The sequence below is a fragment of the Oncorhynchus nerka genome, linkage group LG17 (genome assembly GCF_034236695.1).
Source record: "Oncorhynchus nerka isolate Pitt River linkage group LG17, Oner_Uvic_2.0, whole genome shotgun sequence".
NCBI classification, from domain to species: domain Eukaryota; kingdom Metazoa; phylum Chordata; class Actinopteri; order Salmoniformes; family Salmonidae; genus Oncorhynchus; species Oncorhynchus nerka.
The window spans coordinates 12,396,594-12,419,546 of record NC_088412.1 but is presented as its reverse complement, the minus strand read 5'-3'; the positions used below and the strand labels follow the sequence as shown (position 1 = coordinate 12,419,546).

The window sequence follows — 22,953 nt, the reverse complement described above, 5'->3', positions numbered from 1 at the left end:
GCTTTTCAATCAATTGAGTCCTACCTACCTGTGCTCTGTACCAATCCTTCAGCCTACAATGTTTTTCTTGACATTGAATTGTATTTTTATTTACAAAAGGCAACATTGTAAATCAAATGGTTGACAAAGACACCCTCCCCAGGATTTCATATCCCTAGCCTGTCAGATGTATAACAGGTAGCAGAATTCTCCTTCTAAATGAAATAACCTTACCAAGAACGTAATAATTTAAAACATTGTAAATAATTTGTTTCTATGTACTTATGATAGCACTGTGAGCTCATTATCAGAAACACAAAATTGATTTCCAGTCAAGGTCATGTTCCGGCACACTCCAGACGGTAGATGGCAGTGACAAAGGCCTTTGTTTTAAAGAACCAAATCCTACTTCAAAGGAAAGGCGAAGCCCGCGTGCACGACACAACAACTACCGAGGGGGAAGGAAGTTGACAGCTGGTTAATATTTAGTGGTAAGTAACTTTAATTGAGCACCGCAACACTCATTTACCAATTTTTATCGTCACTGCAGTGTGTTGGCTGTAATGTAAAGTTGACTAGCGAAGTGGGCTACGTTGTAACTATTTATTTGCACGCAAAAACATTTGGCATGGAGGCAAGGTTGTTACAGTGTGCACACTTTCTTGACAGGAATACACATGAACCATTCGTGACAGACCGGTTCCAAAGCTTGTTCCCAAAAGAAAAATATAGCTGACTAAACTCTGATGAACTCCAACGGAATGGAGCAGAGACCTGGGCCGTATTCACATTACGGAAACCGTTTATGAACCAAACGGAACAAAACGAAGTTTATATTGGACAAATTATGTTAGGTCCCTCCCCGCTGCGTTCCGTTTGCTTCTGTTTAATAAACGTTTTTGCAACAATTGCCTCATGGGTGTATTCATTGCGGAAAACGTTTACCGTTTAAGAACCAAACAGAAGTAAACGGGGAAGGGAACTTCCTGAATTTGTCCAATATAAACTATTGTTTGGAGTAAACTGTTTGCAACAATTTCATAATGATTACACCCCAGGTTTGTTGGAATTAATCATTTACATTTTTTTGAAGTATTGACCTTGGGTGAATCGATGTAGTTGGAGTTGAATTCCACAAAGCCTGGTCTTTGCTCCACTCCATTGGTGAAGTGGAGCTGGAACTGAGCATGGCCAATTTTGACTGGAGGTGGGACAGAAATTCTCAAAGGCTGAAGTATTGGTCTTCTTGCCTGCTCCAGTAGTGCTCACGCATGGCCGCCCATCATTTATTTAAACAGGAAGTCACATTGAGATTAAAACCCCTTTTACAAGAGAGCCCTGTACACATAACAATAAAAACAGAATATTAAAACAACATGTGTATAAAGCAATAAAATTCAGCACAATAAGACAATTAAAATGTTTTAAAAAACATTTAATTAAAGCAATCACATTCAGCTACAAATAAGTCCTCAATCAATAATTTAAACTGCCTGAGTGACACCACCAAATCTAACTGCAGTGAACTCTGCAGATTGTTACACAAATCTGGGGCATAAAAACAAAATGCAGATTTTCCCAAATCTGTGGCGACTGAAGGGATCTCTAGTGTTATCCATTCCCATGGAACAGGTTTGGTAACTTGTGATCTTAATTAATGATGTTCCATATGGAGGGAGTTTCTGTCAGATTGCTTTTATATATAACTAAAAGAGAATGCAGCTCTCTTCTTACAGACAGGTCCATCCCATGCATTTGTGTGCTGCTATTGCTTTAGCTACTGGCATGGAATATTTTAATACAGAAACTGATATAACACACAGGTGCTAAATCACTACGTGCACATGATAAATTACACATGATAAATTACACGTGATAAATTACACGTGATAAATTACACATGATAAATTACACATGATAAATTACACATGATAAATTACACGTGATAAATTACACGTGATAAATTACACATGATAAATTACACATGATAAATTACACATGATAAATTACACATGATAAATTACACGTGATAAATTACACGTGATAAATTACACGTGATAAATTACACATGATAAATTACACATGATAAATTACACATGATAAATTACATGATAAATTACACGTGATAAATTACACGTGATAAATTACACGTGATAAATTACACGTGATAAATTGCACATGATAAATTGCACATGATAAAGTGCACATGATAAAGAAAGGAATGAGGTAGGTAGCTAATACGTTTGTAGTAAAGTATTTATTTAAAAAAGTTTAGTTAAACTTAAGTTTAGTTCGTTTTTGTTAGTGTACATACAACTAAATACTGTTTAAATACTGAGAGCTTTATGTCCATACATATTTTTTGTGTTTTTTTTGCCTTTACCTCCCTTATCTCACCTCATTTGCTCACATCGTATATAGACTTATTTTTCTACTGTATTATTGACTGTATGTTTGTTTTACTCCATGTGTAACTCTGTGTTGTTGTATGTGTCGAACTGCTTTGCTTTATCTTGGCCAGGTCGCAATTGTAAATGACAACTTGTTCTCAACTGGCCTACCTGGTTAAATAAAGGTGAAATAAAATTTAAAAAAATACAAGCCTATTGTGTCGCACTTGCAAATGCTTCAGTGTATTTCTTTGTTGGCTATAGCCTTGAAATAATGGAAGTAATATAGCCTAAATAATAGATTTAGTTCCTTCTTACGTTTCCTGTCTGGCTCCTGACCTATTTAGTGTTTATATGCTGTTTAATATGACATGTAGCCTATTTGAAATGATGAGCGCTTCTTAGTCACCTGTTCATGTTTATTCAAATACTTTTTAAATTCAAATCCATTTTGGTTTCAATACTTTAACCAAATGGTAGTTCCAGGTCATCAGAAAAATAGATGGTTATTGGTTAAATTGATTAAATAAAAATACAAATTTGGAGTGTCAGTTTTTTGTTGTTGAGATTTTTAGCAGAGCAGGTGGAAAGGATGTGGAGCACAGAAGCAGTGGGAAGGCACTCCTCCATGAGCTATGATTTCTGACCTCTCAACTCCACTCACATACTCTTGAGTGGAGTTCATCAGAAACTTCCTTCACAGTGGAGTTTAGTCAACTACCTCTTAAGCTAAAGTGATGTTTGCTAATGTCAGCAATCAGTCAGTGGTGACTTTAAAAAAAAAATGTTTTAACATTTTTTAAACTTCTGTTTCATTGTTTGACAATTTGCCTTGTTTTCTGATAATTGTTGTATGAAGTCTGTTCTGATAATACCTGTTAGGCTGTGTGAAGTCTCAGGTTGGTTGTAAATACAGTAAGAAGTCTGTTCTGATAATACCTGTTAGGCTGTATGAAGTCTGTTCTGATAATACCTGTTAGGCTGTATGAAGTCTCAGTGTTCTGATAATACCTGTTAGGCTGTAATACCAGGCTGTAAGTCTTTTGTCGCGCGTGCCAGTGTTCTGTTAGGCTGTAATGAATACTGTGAGGTTTGTCTGTGCTGTAGATGGCATCTGGGTCAAGGTGTGCTGGGGTATGGAGAGTGTTCTGATAAGACCTGGGCTTGAAGCAGTGTTATTTCTGTTGATGAAGTCTGTGTTCTGATAATACCTGTTAGGCTGTATGAAGTCTCAGTGTTCTGATAATACCTGTTAGGTATTGTCAGTGTTCTGATAATACCTGTTCTGTATGAAGTCTCAGTGTTCTGATAATACCACTCCAGACTATTGAACATAATGATGAACAGATTTGTTAAAGATTTAAGTCATTGTTCTGATAATACCTGTTAGGCTGTATGAAGTCTTGTTTGATAAATAAATAATAATAATACCTGTTAGGCTGTACAGTCTCAGTGTTCTGTCTCAGTGTTCTGATAATACCTGTTAGGCTGTATGAAGTCTCTGTTAGGCTGTATGAAGTCTGTGTTCTGATAATACCTGTTAGGCTGTATGAAGTCTGTTCTGATAATACCTGTTAGGCTGTATGAAGTCTGTGTTCTGATAATACCTGTTAGGCTGTATGAAGTCTCAGTGTTCTGATAATACCTGTTAGGCTGTATGAAGTCTGTGTTCTGATAATACCTGTTAGGCTGTATGAAGTCAGTGTTCTGATAATACCTGTTATGAAGTCTCAGTGTTCTGATAATACCTGTTAGGCTGTATGAAGTCTCAGTGTTCTGATAATACCTGTTAGGCTGTATGAAGTCTCAGTGTTCTGATAATACCTGTTAGGCTGTATGAAGTCTCAGTGTTCTGATAATACCTGTTAGGCTGTATGAAGTCTCAGTGTTCTGATAATACCTGTTAGGCTGTATGAAGTCTGTTCTGATAATACCTGTTCTGATAAGTACCTGTTAGGCTGTAATACCTGTTGAAGTGAAGTCAGTGTTCTGATAATACCTGTTTAGGCTGTTCTCATTAATACCTGTTCTGTATGAAGTCAGTGTGTTACCTGTTGAGTCTGTTCTGATAATACCTGTTAGGCTGTATGAAGTCTCAGTGTTCTGATAATACCTGTTAGGCTGTATGAAGTCTGTTCTGATAATACCTGTTAGGCTGTGAAGTCTCAGTGTTCTGATAATACCTGTTAGGCTGTGTGAAGTCTCAGTGTTCTGATAATACCTGTTAGGCTGTATGAAGTCTGTTCTCATAATACCTGTTAGTCTATTATTAGTGAAGCAGTGTTTTTTGGGGGGCAGCAGTGGCTTCTTCCGTGGTTTCCTCCCATGAACACCATTCTTGTTTAGTGTTTTACGTATCGTAGACTCAACAGATGTTAGCATTAGAGGTCGACCGTTTAATCGGAATGGCCAATTTAATTAGGGCCGATTTTCAAGTTTTCATAACGATCTGTAATCGGTATTTTTGGACGCTGATTTAAAACATATATTTTTTTTAATGTATTTTTATGATTTTTGTTTTGTTTTTTAACCTTTATTTAACCAGGCAAGTCAGTTAAGAACACATTCTTATTTTCAATGACGGCCAAGGAACAGTAGGTTCAGGGGCAGAACGACAGATTTTTACCTTGTCAGCTCAGGGATTCAATCTTGCAACCTTATGGTTAACTAGTCCAACGCTCTAACCACCTGCCTCACGAGGAGCCTGCCTGTTACCCGAATGCAGTAAGAAGCCAAGGTAAGTTGCTAGCTAGCATTAAACTGTTCTTATAAAAAAACAATCAATCATAATCACTAGTTATCACTACTCATGGTTGATGATATTACTAGTTTATCTAGCGTGTCCTGTGTTGCATATAATCAATGCGGTGCACATTCGCTAAAAAGGACTGTCGTTGTTCCAATGTGTAACTAACCATAAACATCAATGCCTTTCTTAAAATCAATACACAGAAGTATATATTATTAAAACTGCATATTTAGCTAAAAGAAATCCAGGTTAGCAGGCAATATTAACCAGGTGAAATCGTGTCACTTCTCTTGCGTTCATTGCACGCAGAGTCAGGGTATATGCAACAGTTTGGGCCGCCTGGCTCATTGCGAACTAATTTGACGGAATTTTACATAATTATGACATAACATTGAAGGTTGTGCAATCTAACAGCAATATTTAGACTCATGGATGCCATCCGTTAGATAAAATACAGAACGGTTCCGTATTTCACTGAAAGAATAAATGTTTTGTCTTCGAGATGATAGTTTCCGAATTCGACCATATTAATGACCTACGGCTCGTATTTCTGTGTGTTATTATGTTGTAATTAAATATATGATTTGATAGAGCAGTCTGACTGAGCGATGGTAGACAGCAGCAGGCTCGTAAGCATTCATTCAAACAGCACTCTCGTGCATTTTGCCAGCAGCTCTTCGCAATGCTTCAAGCATTGCGCTGTTTATGACTTCAAGCCTATCAACTCCCGAGATTAGGCTGGTGTAACCGATGTGAAATGGCTAGCTAGTTAGCGGGGTGCGCGCTAATAGAGTTTCAAACGTCACTCGCTCTGAGACTTGGAGTAGTTGTTCCCCTTGCTCTGCATGGGTAACGCTGCTTCGAGGGTGGCTGTTGTCGTTGTGTTCCTGGTTCGAGCCCAGGAAGCGGCGAGGAGATGGATGGAAGCTATACTATACTGTTACACTGGCAATACTAAAGTGCCTATAAGAACATCTAATAGTCAAAGGTGAATGAAATACAAATCGTATAGAGAGAAATGGTCCTATAATTCCTATAATAACTACAACCTAAAACTTCTTACCTGGGAATATTGAAGACTCATGTTTATGTATTTATTTATTTCACCTTTATTTAACCAGGTAGGCAAGTTGAGAACAAGTTCTCATTTACAATTGCGACCTGGCCAAGATAAAGCAAAGCAGTTCAACACATACAACGACACAGAGTTACACATGGAGTAAAACAAACATACAGTCAATAATACAGTAGAAACAAGTCTATATACGATGTGAGCAAATGAGGTGAGATAAGGGAGGCAAAGGCAAAAAAAAGGCCATGGTGGCAAAGTAAATACAATATAGCAAGTAAAACACTGGAATGGTAGATTTGCAATGGAAGAATGTGCAAAGTAGAAATAAAAATAATGGGGTGCAAAGGAGCAAAATAAATAAATTAATGAAATACAGTAGGGAAAGAGGTAGTTGTTTGGGCTAAATTATAGGTGGGCTATGTACAGGTGCAGTAATCTGTGAGCTGCTCTGACAGTTGGTGCTTAAAGCTAGTGAGGGAGATAAGTGTTTCCAGTTTCAGAGATTTTTGTAGTTCGTTCCAGTCATTGGCAGCAGAGAACTGGAAGGAGAGGCGAGCAAAGAAATAATTGGTTTTGGGGGTGACTAGAGAGATATACCTGCTGGAGCGTGTGCTACAGGTGGAAGATGCTATGGTGACCAGCGAGCTGAGATAAGGGGGGACTTTACCTAGCAGGGTCTTGTAGATTACATGGAGCCAGTGGGTTTGGCGACGAGTATGAAGCGAGGGCCAGCCAACGAGAGCGTACAGGTCGCAATGGTGGGTAGTATATGGGGCTTTGGTGACAACTAATGTTAAAAGGAACCACCAGCTTTCATATGTTCAAGCAAGGAACTTACATGGCACATTGCACTTTTACTTTCTTCTCCAACACTTTGTTTTTGCATTATTTAAACCAAATTGAACATGTTTCATTATTTATTTGAGGCTAAATAGATTTTATTGATGTATTATATTAAGTTAAAATAAGTGTTCATTCAGTATTGTTGTAATTGTCATTATTACAAATAAAAAAAATCATCCGATTTAATCGGTATCAGCTATTTTTGGTCCTCCAACAATCGTTATCGGTATCGGCGTTGAAAAATCATAATCGGTCGACCTCTACCATGTTCCAGAGATTTCAGTAAGTCTTTATCTGACACTCTAGGATTCTTCTTAACCTCAATGAGCATTCTGCACTGTGCTCTTGCAGTCATCTTTGCAGGATGGCCACTCCTAGGGAGAGTAGCAACGGTGCTAAACTTTTTGTCAATTTGTCTTACTGTGGACTGAAGAGATACTTTTGTAATCGTTTCCAGCTTTATGCAAGTCAACAATTCTTAATTTTAGGTCTTCTGAGATCTCTTTTGTTCGAGGCATGGCTCACATCAGGCAATGCTTCTTGTGAATAGCCAACTCACATTTTGTGAGAGTTTTTTATAGGGCAGGGCAGCTCTAACCAACATCTCCAATCTCGTCTCATTGATTGGACTCCAGATTAGCGGACTCCTGACTCCAATTAGCTTTTGGAGAAGTCATTAGCCTCGGGGTTCACATACTTTTCCCAACCTACACTGTGAATGTTTTAATGATATATTCAATATAGACAAGAAAAATACAATAATTTGTGTGTTATTAGTTTCAGCACACTGTCTATTGTTGTGACCTAGATGAAGATCAGATCAAATTTATGCACATACTTTTTCTTGCCACTGTATGAAGTTATCTCAGATTGCAAGTTAACTGGCTAGTTGTGGCATGTTAGCTAGCTATCCCCAGTCAGATTGCAAGTTAACTGGCTAGTTGTGGCATGTTAGCTAGCTATCCCCAGTCAGATTGCAAGTTAGCTGGCTAGTTGTGACATGTTAGCTAGCTAGTTGTGACATGTTAGCTAGCTATCCCCAGTCAGATTGCAAGTTAACTGGCTAGTTGTGACATGTTAGCTAGCTATCCCCAGTCAGATTGCAAGTTAACTGGCTAGTTGTGACATGTTAGCTAGCTATCCCCAGTCAGATTGCAAGTTAACTGGCTAGTTGTGACATGTTAGCTAGCTAGTTGTGACATGTTAGCTAGCTATCCCCAGTCAGATTGCAAGTTAACTGGCTAGTTGTGACATGTTAGCTAGCTATCCCCAGTCAGATTGCAAGTTAGCTGGCTAGTTGTGACATGTTAGCTAGCTAGTTGTGACATGTTAGCTAGCTATCCCCAGTCAGATTGCAAGTTAGCTGGCTAGTTGTGACATGTTAGCTAGCTATCCCCAGTCAGATTGCAAGTTAACTGGCTAGTTGTGGCATGTTAGCTAGCTATCCCCAGTCAGATTGCAAGTTAACTGGCTAGTTGTGACATGTTAGCTAGCTATCCCCAGTCAGATTGCAAGTTAACTGGCTAGTTGTGACATGTTAGCTAGCTATCCCCAGTCAGATTGCAAGTTAACTGGCTAGTTGTGACATGTTAGCTAGCTATCCCCAGTCAGATTGCAAGTTAGCTGGCTAGTTGTGACATGTTAACTGGCTAGTTGTGACATGTTAGCTGGCTAGTTGTGACATGTTAGCTAGCTATCCCCAGTCAGATTGCAAGTTAGCTGGCTAGTTGTGACATGTTAGCTAGCTAGTTGTGACATGTTAGCTAGCTATCCCCAGTCAGATTGCAAGTTAACTGGCTAGTTGTGACATGTTAGCTAGCTATCCCCAGTCAGATTGCAAGTTAACTGGCTAGTTGTGGCATGTTAGCTAGCTATCCCCAGTCAGATTGCAAGTTAACTGGCTAGTTGTGACATGTTAACTTGCAATCTGACTGGGGATAGCTAGCTAACTGGCTAGTTGTGGCATGTTAGCTAGCTATCCCCAGTCAGATTGCATCTGCATGCTTGTTGCGTTCTCCCTGGTGCGTGCGTTCGTTCGTGAGCTGACTGCTCATTTTAAATAGTATAATCTAATCCGTGTCAGTGTGAAGCTGCGTTCATTCGGTTTTTGACATGCAGAAGTAAAATGGGTGTGTTTATGCTGCTGTTCAAATGCACAGATCACTTTATATGTCTTCACAAAAAAAACTCCCGGTAGTTTGAAAGCTTGGCATCATATTTTATTCATGCAGCTTTGTTGATGACTCCAACCACCTCACTCCCCTACTATTCAACCAATCAGTGGCTGTCATTGGGCCTGTTATCAGTGAGTCGGATAGTGCGTGCCTTTTCTGAGAGCTCAGTTGATGATCCCACCCTAATCATAAACATTGGTGGAAGCAAGGCCTTTCTACAGGGACACTGTCACAAAGGTTACTGTCTCAAAGGTTAAAAGCCTTTATTGGGTTCGTCACACTTTGGGTGGTGGAGGTGACCCACTGCCAGACAGACAGTGGGTCGGTCGATGCCAGAGGGAGATGGGGACGTGTTCTATCAGCCATCTTGGATTTAATTAATCATAGTTGTCGGAGGAGGACGTCGTAGGATTCGGCAGAAGTAGTGCCTTTTAATGAAGGGTGAATCTTACAAAAATTGAGATGGCGAGGTAAAGGGATGAATGAAGCACAGCAAGGATTGGAAGATTGGAGACTAGAAACAAAGATGGAGCATTGTGCGCCCAGGCATTAGGACAGACGCGCAGGCATTAGGACAGGCAGGCAGGCAAGCACACAGGCATTAGGACAGACAGACGTGCAGGCATTCAGACAGACAGACGCGCAGGCATTAGGACAGGCTGACGCGCAGGCTATAGGACAGGCTGACACGCAGGCTATAGGACAGGCTGACACGCAGGCTATAGGACAGGCTGACACGCAGGCTATAGGACAGGCTGACACGCAGGCTATAGGACAGGCTGACACGCAGGCTTTAGGACAGGCTGACGCGCAGCCATTCGGACAGGCTGACGCGCAGGCTTTAGGACAGGCTGACACGCAGGCTATAGGACAGGCTGACACGCAGGCTATAGGACAGGCTAACACGCAGGCTTTAGGACAGGCTGACACGCAGGCTATAGGACAGGCTGACACTCAGGCTATAGGACAGGCTGACACGCAGGCTATAGGACAGGCTGACACGCAGGCTATAGGACAGGCTGACACGCAGGCTATAGGACAGGCTGACACGCAGGCTATAGGACAGGCTGACACGCAGGCTATAGGACAGGCTGACACGCAGGCTATAGGACAGGCTGACACGCAGGCTATAGGGCAGGCTGACACGCAGGCATTAGGGCAGGCTGACACGCAGGCATTAGGGCAGGCTGACACGCAGGCATTAGGGCAGGCTGACACGCAGGCATTAGGGCAGGCTGACACCCAGGCTATAGGACAGGCTAACACGCAGGCTATAGGACAGGCTGACACGCAGGCATTAGGGCAGGCTGACACGCAGGCATTAGGGCAGGCTGACACGCAGGCATTAGGGCAGGCTGACACGCAGGCTATAGGACAGGCTGACGGGCAGGCTTTAGGACAGGCTGACGTGCAGGCTTTAGGACAGGCTGACGGGCAGGCTTTAGGACAGGCTGACGGGCAGGCTTTAGGACAGGCTGATGGGCGGACGGGCAGGCTATAGGACAGGCTAACACGCAGGCTTTAGGACAGGCAGGCTATAGGACAGGCTGACACGCAGGCTATAGGACAGGCTGACACGCAGGCTATAGGACAGGCGGACGGGCAGGCTATAGGACAGGTTTTAGGACAGGCAGGCTATAGGACAGGCTGACACGCAGGCTATAGGACAGGCTGACGGGCGGACCTAATTCTTTAAAGGGGCAATCTGCAGTTGCTACATCTTTTATATTTATTTTTAAAACTTTTTAAATGAATGATTGAAGGGTATTGGGGTGGCAGGGTAGCCTAGTGGTTAGAGCGTTGTACTAGTCATCATCACTAGTTGTTCAACCATCATCACTAGTTGTTCAACCATCAACACTAGGTGTTCAACCATCATCACTAGTTGTTCAACCATCAACACTAGTTGTTCAACCATCAACACTAGTTGTTCAACCATCAACACTAGTTGTTCAACCATCATCACTAGTTGTTCAACCATCATCACTAGTTGTTCAACCATCAACACTAGGTGTTCAACCATCATCACTAGTTGTTCAACCATCATCACTAGTTGTTCAACCATCAACACTAGTTGTTCAACCATCAACACTAGTTGTTCAACCATCACACTAGTTGTTCAACCATCTAGTTGTTCAACCATCAACACTAGTTGTTCAACCATCAACACTAGGTGTTCAACCATCATCACTAGTTGTTCAACCATCAACACTAGTTGTTCAACCATCAACACTAGTTGTTCAACCATCATCACTAGTTGTTCAACCATCGACACTAGTTGTTCAACCATCAACACTAGTTGTTCAACCATCAACACTAGTTGTTCAACCATCAACACTAGGTGTTCAACCATCAACACTAGTTGTTCAACCATCAACACTAGTTGTTCACTAGTTGTTCAACCATCATCACTAGGTGTTCAACCATCAACACTAGTTGTTCAACCATCAACACTAGTTGTTCAACCATCATCACTAGTTGTTCAACCATCATCACTAGTTGTTCAACCATCAACACTAGTTGTTCAACCATCATCACTAGTTGTTCAACCATCAACACTAGGTGTTCAACCATCAACACTAGGTGTTCAACCATCATCACTAGTTGTTCAACCATCAACACTAGTTGTTCAACCATCGACACTAGGTGTTCAACCATCAACACTAGGTGTTCAACCATCATCACTAGTTGTTCAACCATCAACACTAGTTGTTCAACCATCATCACTAGGTGTTCAACCATCAACACTAGTTGTTCAACCATCAACACTAGTTGTTCAACCATCAACACTAGTTGTTCAACCATCAACACTAGTTGTTCAACCATCATCACTAGTTGTTCAACCATCATCACTAGTTGTTCAACCATCAACACTAGTTGTTCAACCATCATCACTAGTTGTTCAACCATCAACACTAGGTGTTCAACCATCATCACTAGTTGTTCAACCATCAACACTAGTTGTTCAACCATCAACACTAGGTGTTCAACCATCAACACTAGGTGTTCAACCATCAACACTAGGTGTTCAACCATCAACACTAGTTGTTCAACCATCAACACTAGTTGTTCAACCATCAACACTAGTTGTTCACTAGTTGTTCAACCATCATCACTAGTTGTTCAACCATCATCACTAGTTGTTCAACCATCAACACTAGTTGTTCAACCATCATCACTAGGTGTTCAACCATCATCACTAGGTGTTCAACCATCATCACTAGTTGTTCAACCATCATCACTAGTTGTTCAACCATCAACACTAGGTGTTCAACCATCAACACTAGGTGTTCAACCATCAACACTAGGTGTTCAACCATCAACACTAGGTGTTCAACCATCAACACTAGTTGTTCAACCATCATCACTAGTTGTTCAACCATCAACACTAGTTGTTCAACCATCAACACTAGTTGTTCAACCATCAACACTAGTTGTTCAACCATCAACACTAGGTGTTCAACCATCAACACTAGTTGTTCAACCATCAACACTAGGTGTTCAACCATCAACACTAGTTGTTCAACCATCATCACTAGTTGTTCAACCATCAACACTAGTTGTTCAACCATCAACACTAGTTGTTCAACCATCAACACTAGTTGTTCAACCATCAACACTAGGTGTTCAACCATCAACACTAGTTGTTCAACCATCATCACTAGGTGTTCAACCATCAACACTAGTTGTTCAACCATCATCACTAGTTGTTCAACCATCATCACTAGTTGTTCAACCATCAACACTAGTTGTTCAACTATCAACACTAGTTGTTCAACCATCATCACTAGTTGTTCAACCATCAACACTAGTTGTTCAACCATCAACACTAGTTGTTCAACCATCATCACTAGTTGTTCAACCATCAACACTAGGTGTTCAACCATCAACACTAGGTGTTCAACCATCATCACTAGTTGTTCAACCATCAACACTAGTTGTTCAACCATCAACACTAGGTATTCAACCATCAACACTAGGTGTTCAACCATCAACACTAGGTGTTCAACCATCAACACTAGGTGTTCAACCATCAACACTAGGTGTTCAACCATCAACACTAGGTGTTCAACCATCAACACTAGTTGTTCAACCATCAACACTAGTTGTTCACTAGTTGTTCAACCATCATCACTAGTTGTTCAACCATCAACACTAGTTGTTCAACCATCAACACTAGGTGTTCAACCATCATCACTAGGTGTTCAACCATCATCACTAGTTGTTCAACCATCATCACTAGTTGTTCAACCATCAACACTAGGTGTTCAACCATCAACACTAGGTGTTCAAGCATCAACACTAGGTGTTCAACCATCAACACTAGGTGTTCAACCATCAACACTAGGTGTTCAACCATCATCACTAGTTGTTCAACCATCATCACTAGTTGTTCAACCATCAACACTAGTTGTTCAACCATCAACACTAGGTGTTCAACCATCATCACTAGTTGTTCAACCATCAACACTAGTTGTTCAACCATCATCACTAGTTGTTCAACCATCATCACTAGTTGTTCAACCATCAACACTAGGTGTTCAACCATCAACACTAGTTGTTCAACCATCAACACTAGTTGTTCAACCATCAACACTAGGTGTTCAACCATCAACACTAGTTGTTCAACCATCAACACTAGTTGTTCAACCATCAAAACTAGTTGTTCAACCATCATCACTAGTTGTTCAACCATCATCACTAGTTGTTCAACCATCAACACTAGTTGTTCAACCATCAACACTAGGTGTTCAACCATCATCACTAGTTGTTCAACCATCATCACTAGTTGTTCAACCATCAACACTAGTTGTTCAACCATCATCACTAGTTGTTCAACCATCATCACTAGTTGTTAAACCATCATCACTAGTTGTTCAACCATCAACACTAGGTGTTCAACCATCAACACTAGTTGTTCAACCATCAACACTAGTTGTTCAACCATCAACACTAGGTGTTCAACCATCAACACTAGTTGTTCAACCATCATCAACACTAGTTGTTCAACCATCAACACTAGTTGTTCAACCATCATCACTAGTTGTTCAACCATCAACACTAGTTGTTCAACCATCAACACTAGGTGTTCAACCATCAACACTAGGTGTTCAACCATCATCACTAGTTGTTCAACCATCAACACTAGTTGTTCAACCATCATCACTAGTTGTTCAACCATCAACACTAGTTGTTCAACCATCATCACTAGTTGTTCAACCATCAACACTAGTTGTTCAACCATCAACACTAGTTGTTCAACCATCAACACTAGTTGTTCAACCATCAACACTAGGTGTTCAACCATCATCACTAGTTGTTCAACCATCAACACTAGTTGTTCAACCATCAACACTAGTTGTTCAACCATCATCACTAGGTGTTCAACCATCACTAGGTGTTCAACCATCATCACTAGTTGTTCAACCATCAACACTAGGTGTTCAACCATCAACACTAGGTGTTCAACCATCAACACTAGGTGTTCAACCATCAACACTAGGTGTTCAACCATCAACACTAGTTGTTCAACCATCATCACTAGTTGTGCAACCATCATCACTAGTTGTTCAACCATCATCACTAGGTGTTCAACCATCAACACTAGTTGTTCAACCATCATCACTAGTTGTTCAACCATCAACACTAGGTGTTCAACCATCAACACTAGTTGTTCAACCATCAACTCTAGGTGTTCAACCATCATCACTAGTTGTTCAACCATCATCACTAGTTGTTCAACCATCATCACTAGGTGTTCAACCATCAACACTAGGTGTTCAACCATCAACACTAGGTGTTCAACCATCAACACTAGTTGTTCAACCATCATCACTAGTTGTTCAACCATCATCACTAGTTGTTCAACCATCATCACTAGTTGTTCAACCATCATCACTAGTTGTTCAACCATCATCACTAGTTGTTCAACCATCAACACTAGGTGTTCAACCATCAACACTAGGTGTTCAACCATCAACACTAGGTGTTCAACCATCAACACTAGTTGTTCAACCATCATCACTAGTTGTTAAACCTTCATCACTAGTTGTTCAACCATCAACACTAGTTGTTCAACCATCAACACTAGTTGTTAAACCATCATCACTAGTTGTTCAACCATCATCACTAGTTGTTCAACCATCATCACTAGTTGTTCAACCATCATCACTAGTTGTTAAACCATCATCACTAGTTGTTCAACCATCAACACTAGTTGTTCAACCATCAACACTAGTTGTTAAACCATCATCACTAGTTGTTCAACCATCATCACTAGTTGTTCAACCATCATCACTAGTTGTTCAACCATCAACACTAGGTGTTATACCATCATCACTAGTTGTTCAACCATCAACACTAGGTGTTCAACCATCATACATTAGCCATCAATTAATGAAGGACACTGAAGAGGCCGGCCTTCCAGTACCACTATTCTCCTCAACCCACCAGTTCTATCTCCCCCAGTCACTCAAGGCCTGATAACCTTACTGCTGTGTTTCTTTGAGCGCAGGGTTGTTGAGTGTCTTCACACTGTCTTTGTAGCTGTGTATTTATGAGTTTATCTCCCGTCCTCGGCTGTCCGAGACGGGCTTCCACTTGGTTTAGTGCGGCCTGTCCGTGTCAACGCCGTAGAGGAGAGTGATGAGTTATGTTTGAGTAGCGTTACTAGTGTAGGCCTCTGCACCCGATATACTTTTCTCTACCCTGTCCACCCCTGGCCCTCTTTCAACCCCCCTGAAAGGAGGGCAGGCTATTCTGGGGACTGGGGTTACCCACGGTCACATGTTATGTGTGACAAAGTTGAGATATGTGTGGGCAGGATCTGTCTAAAAGTAGCATGTGGTTTTAGCTAGCGTGCTAGCATTCTATAGCATTCTATAGCATTCTATAGCATATCATGAAAGGAGTTGGTTTTGTTTCAAATCAGATCAAATTTGAATTTGTCACATGCTTATTAACAAAAGGTGTAGACTAACAGAGAAATGCTTACTTACTGGGTCCTTCCCAACATTACAGAGAGGAAGAAAAAAAAGTGAAGTCATATAAAGTAAGACCAGGAATAAATACACAAATGTTTTGCATACTGAGTGTATTTAGCAGACTTATGGCTTGGGGGTAGAAGCTGTTTAGGATCCTGTTGGTATCACTTATGAGACAGCCTAAATGAAGGAGGTCGGAGACCTGGCAGTGTTGTGCCAGGACAACAACCTCTCCCTCAACGTCAGCAACACAAAGGAGCTGATCGTGGAAACGAAGGGCCGAACACACCCTCATCCACGTTGACAGAACAGTCTATGACTTGGGTGGCTGGAGTCTTTGACCGTTTTAGGGCCTTGGAGGTTGCGAGATAAATATGCCAATGAGCAGAAACTAAAATAAACTCATTGTAAAAAAACAGGCAATCCAGCGCATAAATTGATGCATGTTTAAGTAGAAGCTACTGAATGTCATTTTTGGTAAGTTTTGATATTTTACAAGCGAATGAACAAAGTTTTTACCCATGCTTGTCTGCTCTGAAGCAGCATGTGTACACTGCGTCTGTCTGGAGGGAGAAGGGGCGGGAGGAGATGACTGGGAAGAGCAGACTGGCCGAGAATGGAGAGCAGAAAAAAGGCATAAATCAAATCAAGATGGTGGCAGCTGTACATAACTCCTCCAAAGGGCTTTGACTTCTTAAACATGGCAGAAAGCTCACACAATATGTGACTCGTTTCATGAAACTATGTGTATGTCGCATGGCACTACTTCACAGGAGAGCCATTTGAATAAAAAAATATATATATATTTTTGGCAGAAATGTGTTCTGCAACATGTGAACTTTCATATGCCTTAATAACAAACGTGTATACCATCTAAATACATTATACAATTGTTAAATTAGGAGCCTAGTTGGTTTAGCTGCAGAAAAAGTCAGCAACCTTCCCACTAGTCATGATTGGCTGAGATAATGAGTGGGCTGGACATGCCGAGAGATGAGTTTGCATTGGTCTGCCATGTAGCATCCTTCTGTCTATATCATGAGCTGGTCAGTATGTGTAGATAATCCTTTCTAACAGGGCTATTTTGTCAGATACCGCGTTGTAGAACTGCATAAGTGTTGCTCTCCATTTTCTGGAGGACCGAGTTTTGAAATCAGTGGAATTAGAGTATGATAGCTAAGGAGATGGAGAACATTCTGGTGTTTCATTGCAAATATGCAGACTGAGTCGAAAAGAGAACACACAGAAGGCTGTTGTATAACCTGTCTCCGAGAGAAACACTCTGAATTTATGAACAGACAATCTGACAACGCTCTGAGTTTACAAATGCCACACTCTGGCACTCCAGGTTAAATTTACCAACACACCCGTAGTATATAACAGCCTTTAGTCTTGAAATCTTTGGTTGTTTAGTACAAGGCCTCGTGTGAATCCTTAAATGGGTGGGTGTGGCTTAGCTTAAGAGGTTGTGAACAATGCTGAATGGGTGTAGACAATGAGCTCTCCAGTAGGTACCAAAACATTCCAGGGCCATTTTCTCAAAAGTGAGATTACAAGTTTATCAACATTCAAAGTAGAATTACTTTCCTATTGTTCCTCATCTCTAGTGTATGATATACCATTTTCTAGCTCTGAGTCTCTACTTTTATCTGATGTAAAAAATAAAATAAAAAACTTTAAAAAACAACACAATTTCAAATTTTGCTACATAAGACCGACTCGTGCCTGTCGGTCCCATATGATGGCCCGTCAATTTATTAATTCAGTAAATTACTTCGATAACGAGCAACAGAGATTTCTTTATTTTTCACGCAGGAAAAAAACAAAGTGCTTAAGAAATCTCTTGCTGTGTTTTGTAAGCGGAGATCTACAATGCTTATTGTAATTTCTGTTCACCATCAGCAATTCTGATGACTGTAACTCCTTATTTAGAATTTCAGTGAGCTCACTGGCTTTGCGTGCTGACATGTAGAGTGTACATAATCATTCTAGATTTGTGTAAGACCAGTGGCAAATCATATGTAAAATAGAGAAAAGTAATGGCCCAAGGGAACTGCCCTGAGGGACACCGCACTGTGCATATGTGACATGCTCAATCATAATCCGTCGGAAGTTGCGATGGCTAATTTGCATATCAATTATGTGTTTGTCCATTTAGATACTATGTGATTTCGGCTAGAAAATAAAGATGGACTAACTTTAACAAACGACTGTATATCACAGGACAAAAAAGAAGGACCGTTTTAGTTATGCTCTTCACGGCATGTGGCCATAGCAACTCCAAACAGTGGTACGACACCCAGTAGATGAGTAGGGCTGAGTTAGAGAGATGAGGCAGCATTATTAGACAGCATGCAGACTTCTTCACAGGCACTGAACTCAGTCTCTCAGGGTTGGTCTGTTTCTCAGTTTTTCTTTCTGTGTTGTCCTCTGTAGGTGTTGCCTGGTGGTGAGACTGGAGGGACCTTTGTGAACCAGTCATCTCATTGTCCTCAGCTTAGAGCGATGCCACTTTGCAGAATGAGACCCTTCTCCTGACACAGGGAGGGTACTCCTCCCCCCAACCTTAGCAACCCGGACTCTCTCTACCTACCTACCTCACCCCTGACCCCCATTACCTCACCACTGACTAACCCATAAACCCTCCCCTCTAATTACTACCTCAACACTCTCCTCTATGTAAACCTGCTGCTCTTAAACTGCTCTGTCCCCACCCTCCGGAGTATTACATTACATTCAATACATCAACAGGGGGAATTTAAAAAAGCATTGTCAGTGCCTACTCCCTGGTGTCCATTTTGTGCCCAGAGTGTATCCTCAGTAGGGTGCTCTAAGCCTGTGTACTGGCACGTGACGATGCTGCTGAACTTCGAGTGACGTCCCCACTCTGTGATGTCAGAGGCTAGAGGAGAGGGGCAGGACCAGAGTGGGAATCTCTCGTTTGTGGTTGGCTGTGTCGATGAAGACCACCGAGGCTCAGAAGAAGGAGGAAGAATAAAGAACGAGGGAGAGATGCGAAAAGGAGAGGAGGAGGACGATGACAAGGATGATGACTCGGTGTGTATGTGGAAGCAGGGAAAAAAAGACTAATCTTTACCTGCTTCCTCACCTCCTTCTCGAACCGCATTTGAGGGGAAGAATCCAAGATCCCGCTTCTCCAAATGCATTTTGAAAAAGAGGAGAGATGACGGAACAGGAAAAACAAATTGCCTTAGAAAGTAATCTTATAACACATCATGTACATTAAATGACAAACAGTGATCTTTACACCCCCCCTTTCTCTCTGGTTCCCCCAGCCTCCAGAGAGGCAGATCGTGGTGGGCATCTGCTCCATGATGAAGAAGTCCAAGTCAAAGCCCATGACCGAGATCATGGAAAGGCTGTGTAAGTTTGAGTACATCACGGTGGTCATCTTCCCCGAGGAGGTCATCCTCAGCCAGCCCGTGGACAAATGGCCCCTGTGTGACTGCCTCGTCTCCTTCCACTCCAAAGGTACAAACCAGCGTACGTACGTGCACCCACCGTACACTATTGAGTGCATCAGGTACTGGTTTTCTCACATGCACATTGCAAAGCTACAGATAAATACTGTATATGCATGCCTGTAGTATACATGCGTACACAATCTCTACATTAAGCATGCACAAAGGAAGGAAATACCGAATGTGCACACACACACACACACACACACACACATTCCCGTCTTGCCAGTGTGTAGCCGTAGTATACGTCTGGCATGGTCTTAGAACAGAGTTCAGAAAAATTAAATCTACATGGAAATGTATTTAGCCTGTATACAGACCCATGGAACAATAATGTCATGTATTTAGCCTGTATACAGTCCCATGGAACAATAATGTCATGTATTTAGCCTGTATACAGACCCATGGAACAATAATGTCATGTATTTAGCCTGTATACAGACCCATGGAACAATAATGGCATGTATTTAGTCTGTATACAGACCCATGGAACAATAATGTCATGTATTTAGTCTGTATACAGACCCATGGAACAATGTCATGTATTTAGCCTGTATACAGACCCATGGAACAATAATGGCATGTATTTAGCCTGTATACAGACCCATGGAACAATAATGGCATGTATTTAGCCTGTATACAGACCCATGGAACAATAATGGCATGTATTTAGCCTGTATACAGACCCATGGAACAATAATGTCATGTATTTAGCCTGTATACAGACCCATGGAACAATAATGTCATGTATTTAGCCTGTATACTGGAACAATAATGTCATGTATTTAGTCTGTATACAGACCCATGGAACAATAATGTCATGTATTTAGCCTTTATACAGACCCATGGAACAATAATGTCATGTATTTAGCCTGTATACAGACCCATGGAACAACAATGTCATGTATTTAGTCTGTATACAGACCCATGGAACAATAATGTCATGTATTTAGCCTTTATACAGACCCATGGAACAATAATGTCATGTATTTAGCCTGTATACAGACCCATGGAACAATAATGTCATGTATTTAGCCTGTATACAGACCCATGGAACAATAATGTCATGTATTTAGCCTGTATACAGACCCATGGAACAATAATGTCATGTATTTAGCCTGTATACAGACCCATGGAACAATAATGTCATGTATTTAGCCTGTATACAGACCCATGGAACAATGTCATGTATTTAGCCTTTATACAGAACAATAATGTCATGTAATTTAGCCTTTATACAGAACAATAATGTCATGTATTTAGCCTTTATACAGAACAATAATGTCATGTATTAAGCCTTTATACAGACCCATGGAACAATAATGTCATGTATTTAGCCTGTATACAGACCCATGGAACAATGTCATGTATTTAGCCTTTATACAGAACAATAATGTCATGTATTTAGCCTTTATACAGACCCATGGAACAACAATGTCATGTTTTTAGCCTGTATACAGACCCATGGAACAATAATGTCATGTATTTAGCCTGTATACAGAACAATAATGTCATGTATTTAGCCTGTATACAGACCCATGGAACAATAATGTCATGTATTTAGCCTGTATACAGAACAATAATGTCATGTATTTAGCCTGTATACAGACCCATGGAACAATAATGTCATGGTTAAGACATGTGTTTCCTGTATTTATTTACATGGTTGTGTTTATGTATGTGTTGGGGTGGGTGTGTAGGTTTCCCATTGGACAAAGCGGTAGAGTACGCCAAACTCAGAAACCCGCTTCTCATCAATGACCTGAACATGCAGTACTACATACAAGACAGGTATGATGGGAAACACTCAGTCATTCCTAGCCTGTTCATACTTTTTGTAAAAGTCTACTGACTCGTTCCATTATATAATGGTTGTATTCTGTCCCCTCAGGAGGGAGGTGTATCGTATCTTGCAGGAGGAGGGCATTGATCTTCCTCGTTACGCAGTGTTAACCCGAGACCCAGACCGACCTGAAGGTAAGTGTTACAACGCATCCTGTCTCTTGTGCCAGACTGGTACTATTAAATCAATTAGCTAGCTAGCTAGCTAGCATGGACCCACAATTTGTTTCTGGGTGCCAAGATTACAAGTGTAGCCACTTGCACTGCTGAATGTGGCCTTTTTCCATAGTGCAATTGGTTAGAATGCTTCAGGAGGGTGGTTCAATGTGCTCGAGTCTCAGTATGAGCTAGATCAGGAGGAAGTGCTGCAGCTAAGGAAGCACAGCCACTTCCTTTTACATATGCATTTTCTGTAGACCTCAAGTTCCACCTAGCCTAATGAAGATGAAGGCTGTTACCGTATCGCCAACCCCTAACCAGTCGGGCATAATTCAAGTGTGCTTCGAGGCCCTGTCTCTGATTGGCTGGGTGGCTTTTCATTCTAGAATGTAACCTGGTGGAGGGGGAGGATCATGTGGAGGTGAACGGGGAGTTGTTCCCCAAGCCCTTTGTGGAGAAGCCTGTGAGTGCTGAGGACCATAACGTTTACGTCTACTACCCCACCTCAGCTGGAGGAGGCAGCCAGAGACTCTTCCGCAAGGTACTGAGGGACAGTCGGACGCTGTATTGTATAGGAACTGCTGTTGGAATTATAGTGGATGGGTGGAGTTTTTTGGAGCCATGCTGTACAGAATGGGTTGAAACTCAACTGTACACACTTAGTACTCAAACCAAACTTTCAACCCCTTATTTAGATATTTTAGTTGCACTTTATTAGATTTTTTTTCTTCTTGAAAGAATCAAACAAATGGAATAGTCCCAAAAGTGCAACACCCCGCCCCCGTCCCCCCCGTCCCATCTTGCTGGCTCAACCAAGCGCTCTGTCGATACTATTTGAACCCAGGTCTGATTGTCTCCTCTCTCCTGTAGATAGGGAGCCGCAGCAGTGTTTACTCCCCAGAGAGCTGTGTGAGGAAGACTGGCTCCTACATATACGAGGAGTTCATGCCAACGGACGGCACTGATGTCAAGGTAAGTGTGTGTTGTTGTGTGAGCCTGGTTGCAGTCAGTCATTTGTTTGATCGGCTGTATGGGGTGTGTGTCTTGTTGATGTTTAGGTTAATCGATTGGTGGACTGTATGTATATAGTGCCCTTTTTCCACATTTTGTTGCGTTACGTCCTTATTATAAAATTAAATAGTTTTTTCCTCATCAATCTACTCACAATACCCCATAATGACAAAGCAAAAATGTGTTTTTAGTTTTTTTTTTGTGCTAATTTATAAAAAAATAAAAGAGGATATATTTGCACAAGTATTCAGACCCTTTAATCAGTACTT

General features: G+C 41.2%; 1 protein-coding gene across 5 annotated transcripts in view; it reads left to right on the top strand.

The window, feature by feature from the left end:
* Positions 1–399: 399 nt before the first annotated feature.
* The window catches only part of LOC115144699 (inositol hexakisphosphate and diphosphoinositol-pentakisphosphate kinase 1-like), an 80,945-nt gene continuing 58,391 nt past the window's right edge, over positions 400–22,953 (top strand). For 3 of the 5 annotated variants that reach the window (XM_029685723.2, XM_029685722.2, XM_029685720.2), the window contains exons 1-7: positions 400–470; positions 18,627–19,247; positions 19,487–19,694; positions 21,373–21,463; positions 21,564–21,649; positions 22,060–22,214; positions 22,544–22,645. In XM_029685723.2, the coding sequence (XP_029541583.1) occupies positions 19,083–19,247; positions 19,487–19,694; positions 21,373–21,463; positions 21,564–21,649; positions 22,060–22,214; positions 22,544–22,645 (807 nt within the window). In that variant the 5' untranslated portion in view covers positions 400–470; positions 18,627–19,082. The remainder of the gene's footprint in view (positions 471–18,626; positions 19,248–19,486; positions 19,695–21,372; positions 21,464–21,563; positions 21,650–22,059; positions 22,215–22,543; positions 22,646–22,953) is intronic. The other 2 variants (XM_029685724.2, XM_029685721.2) reach the window with 1 other exon arrangement.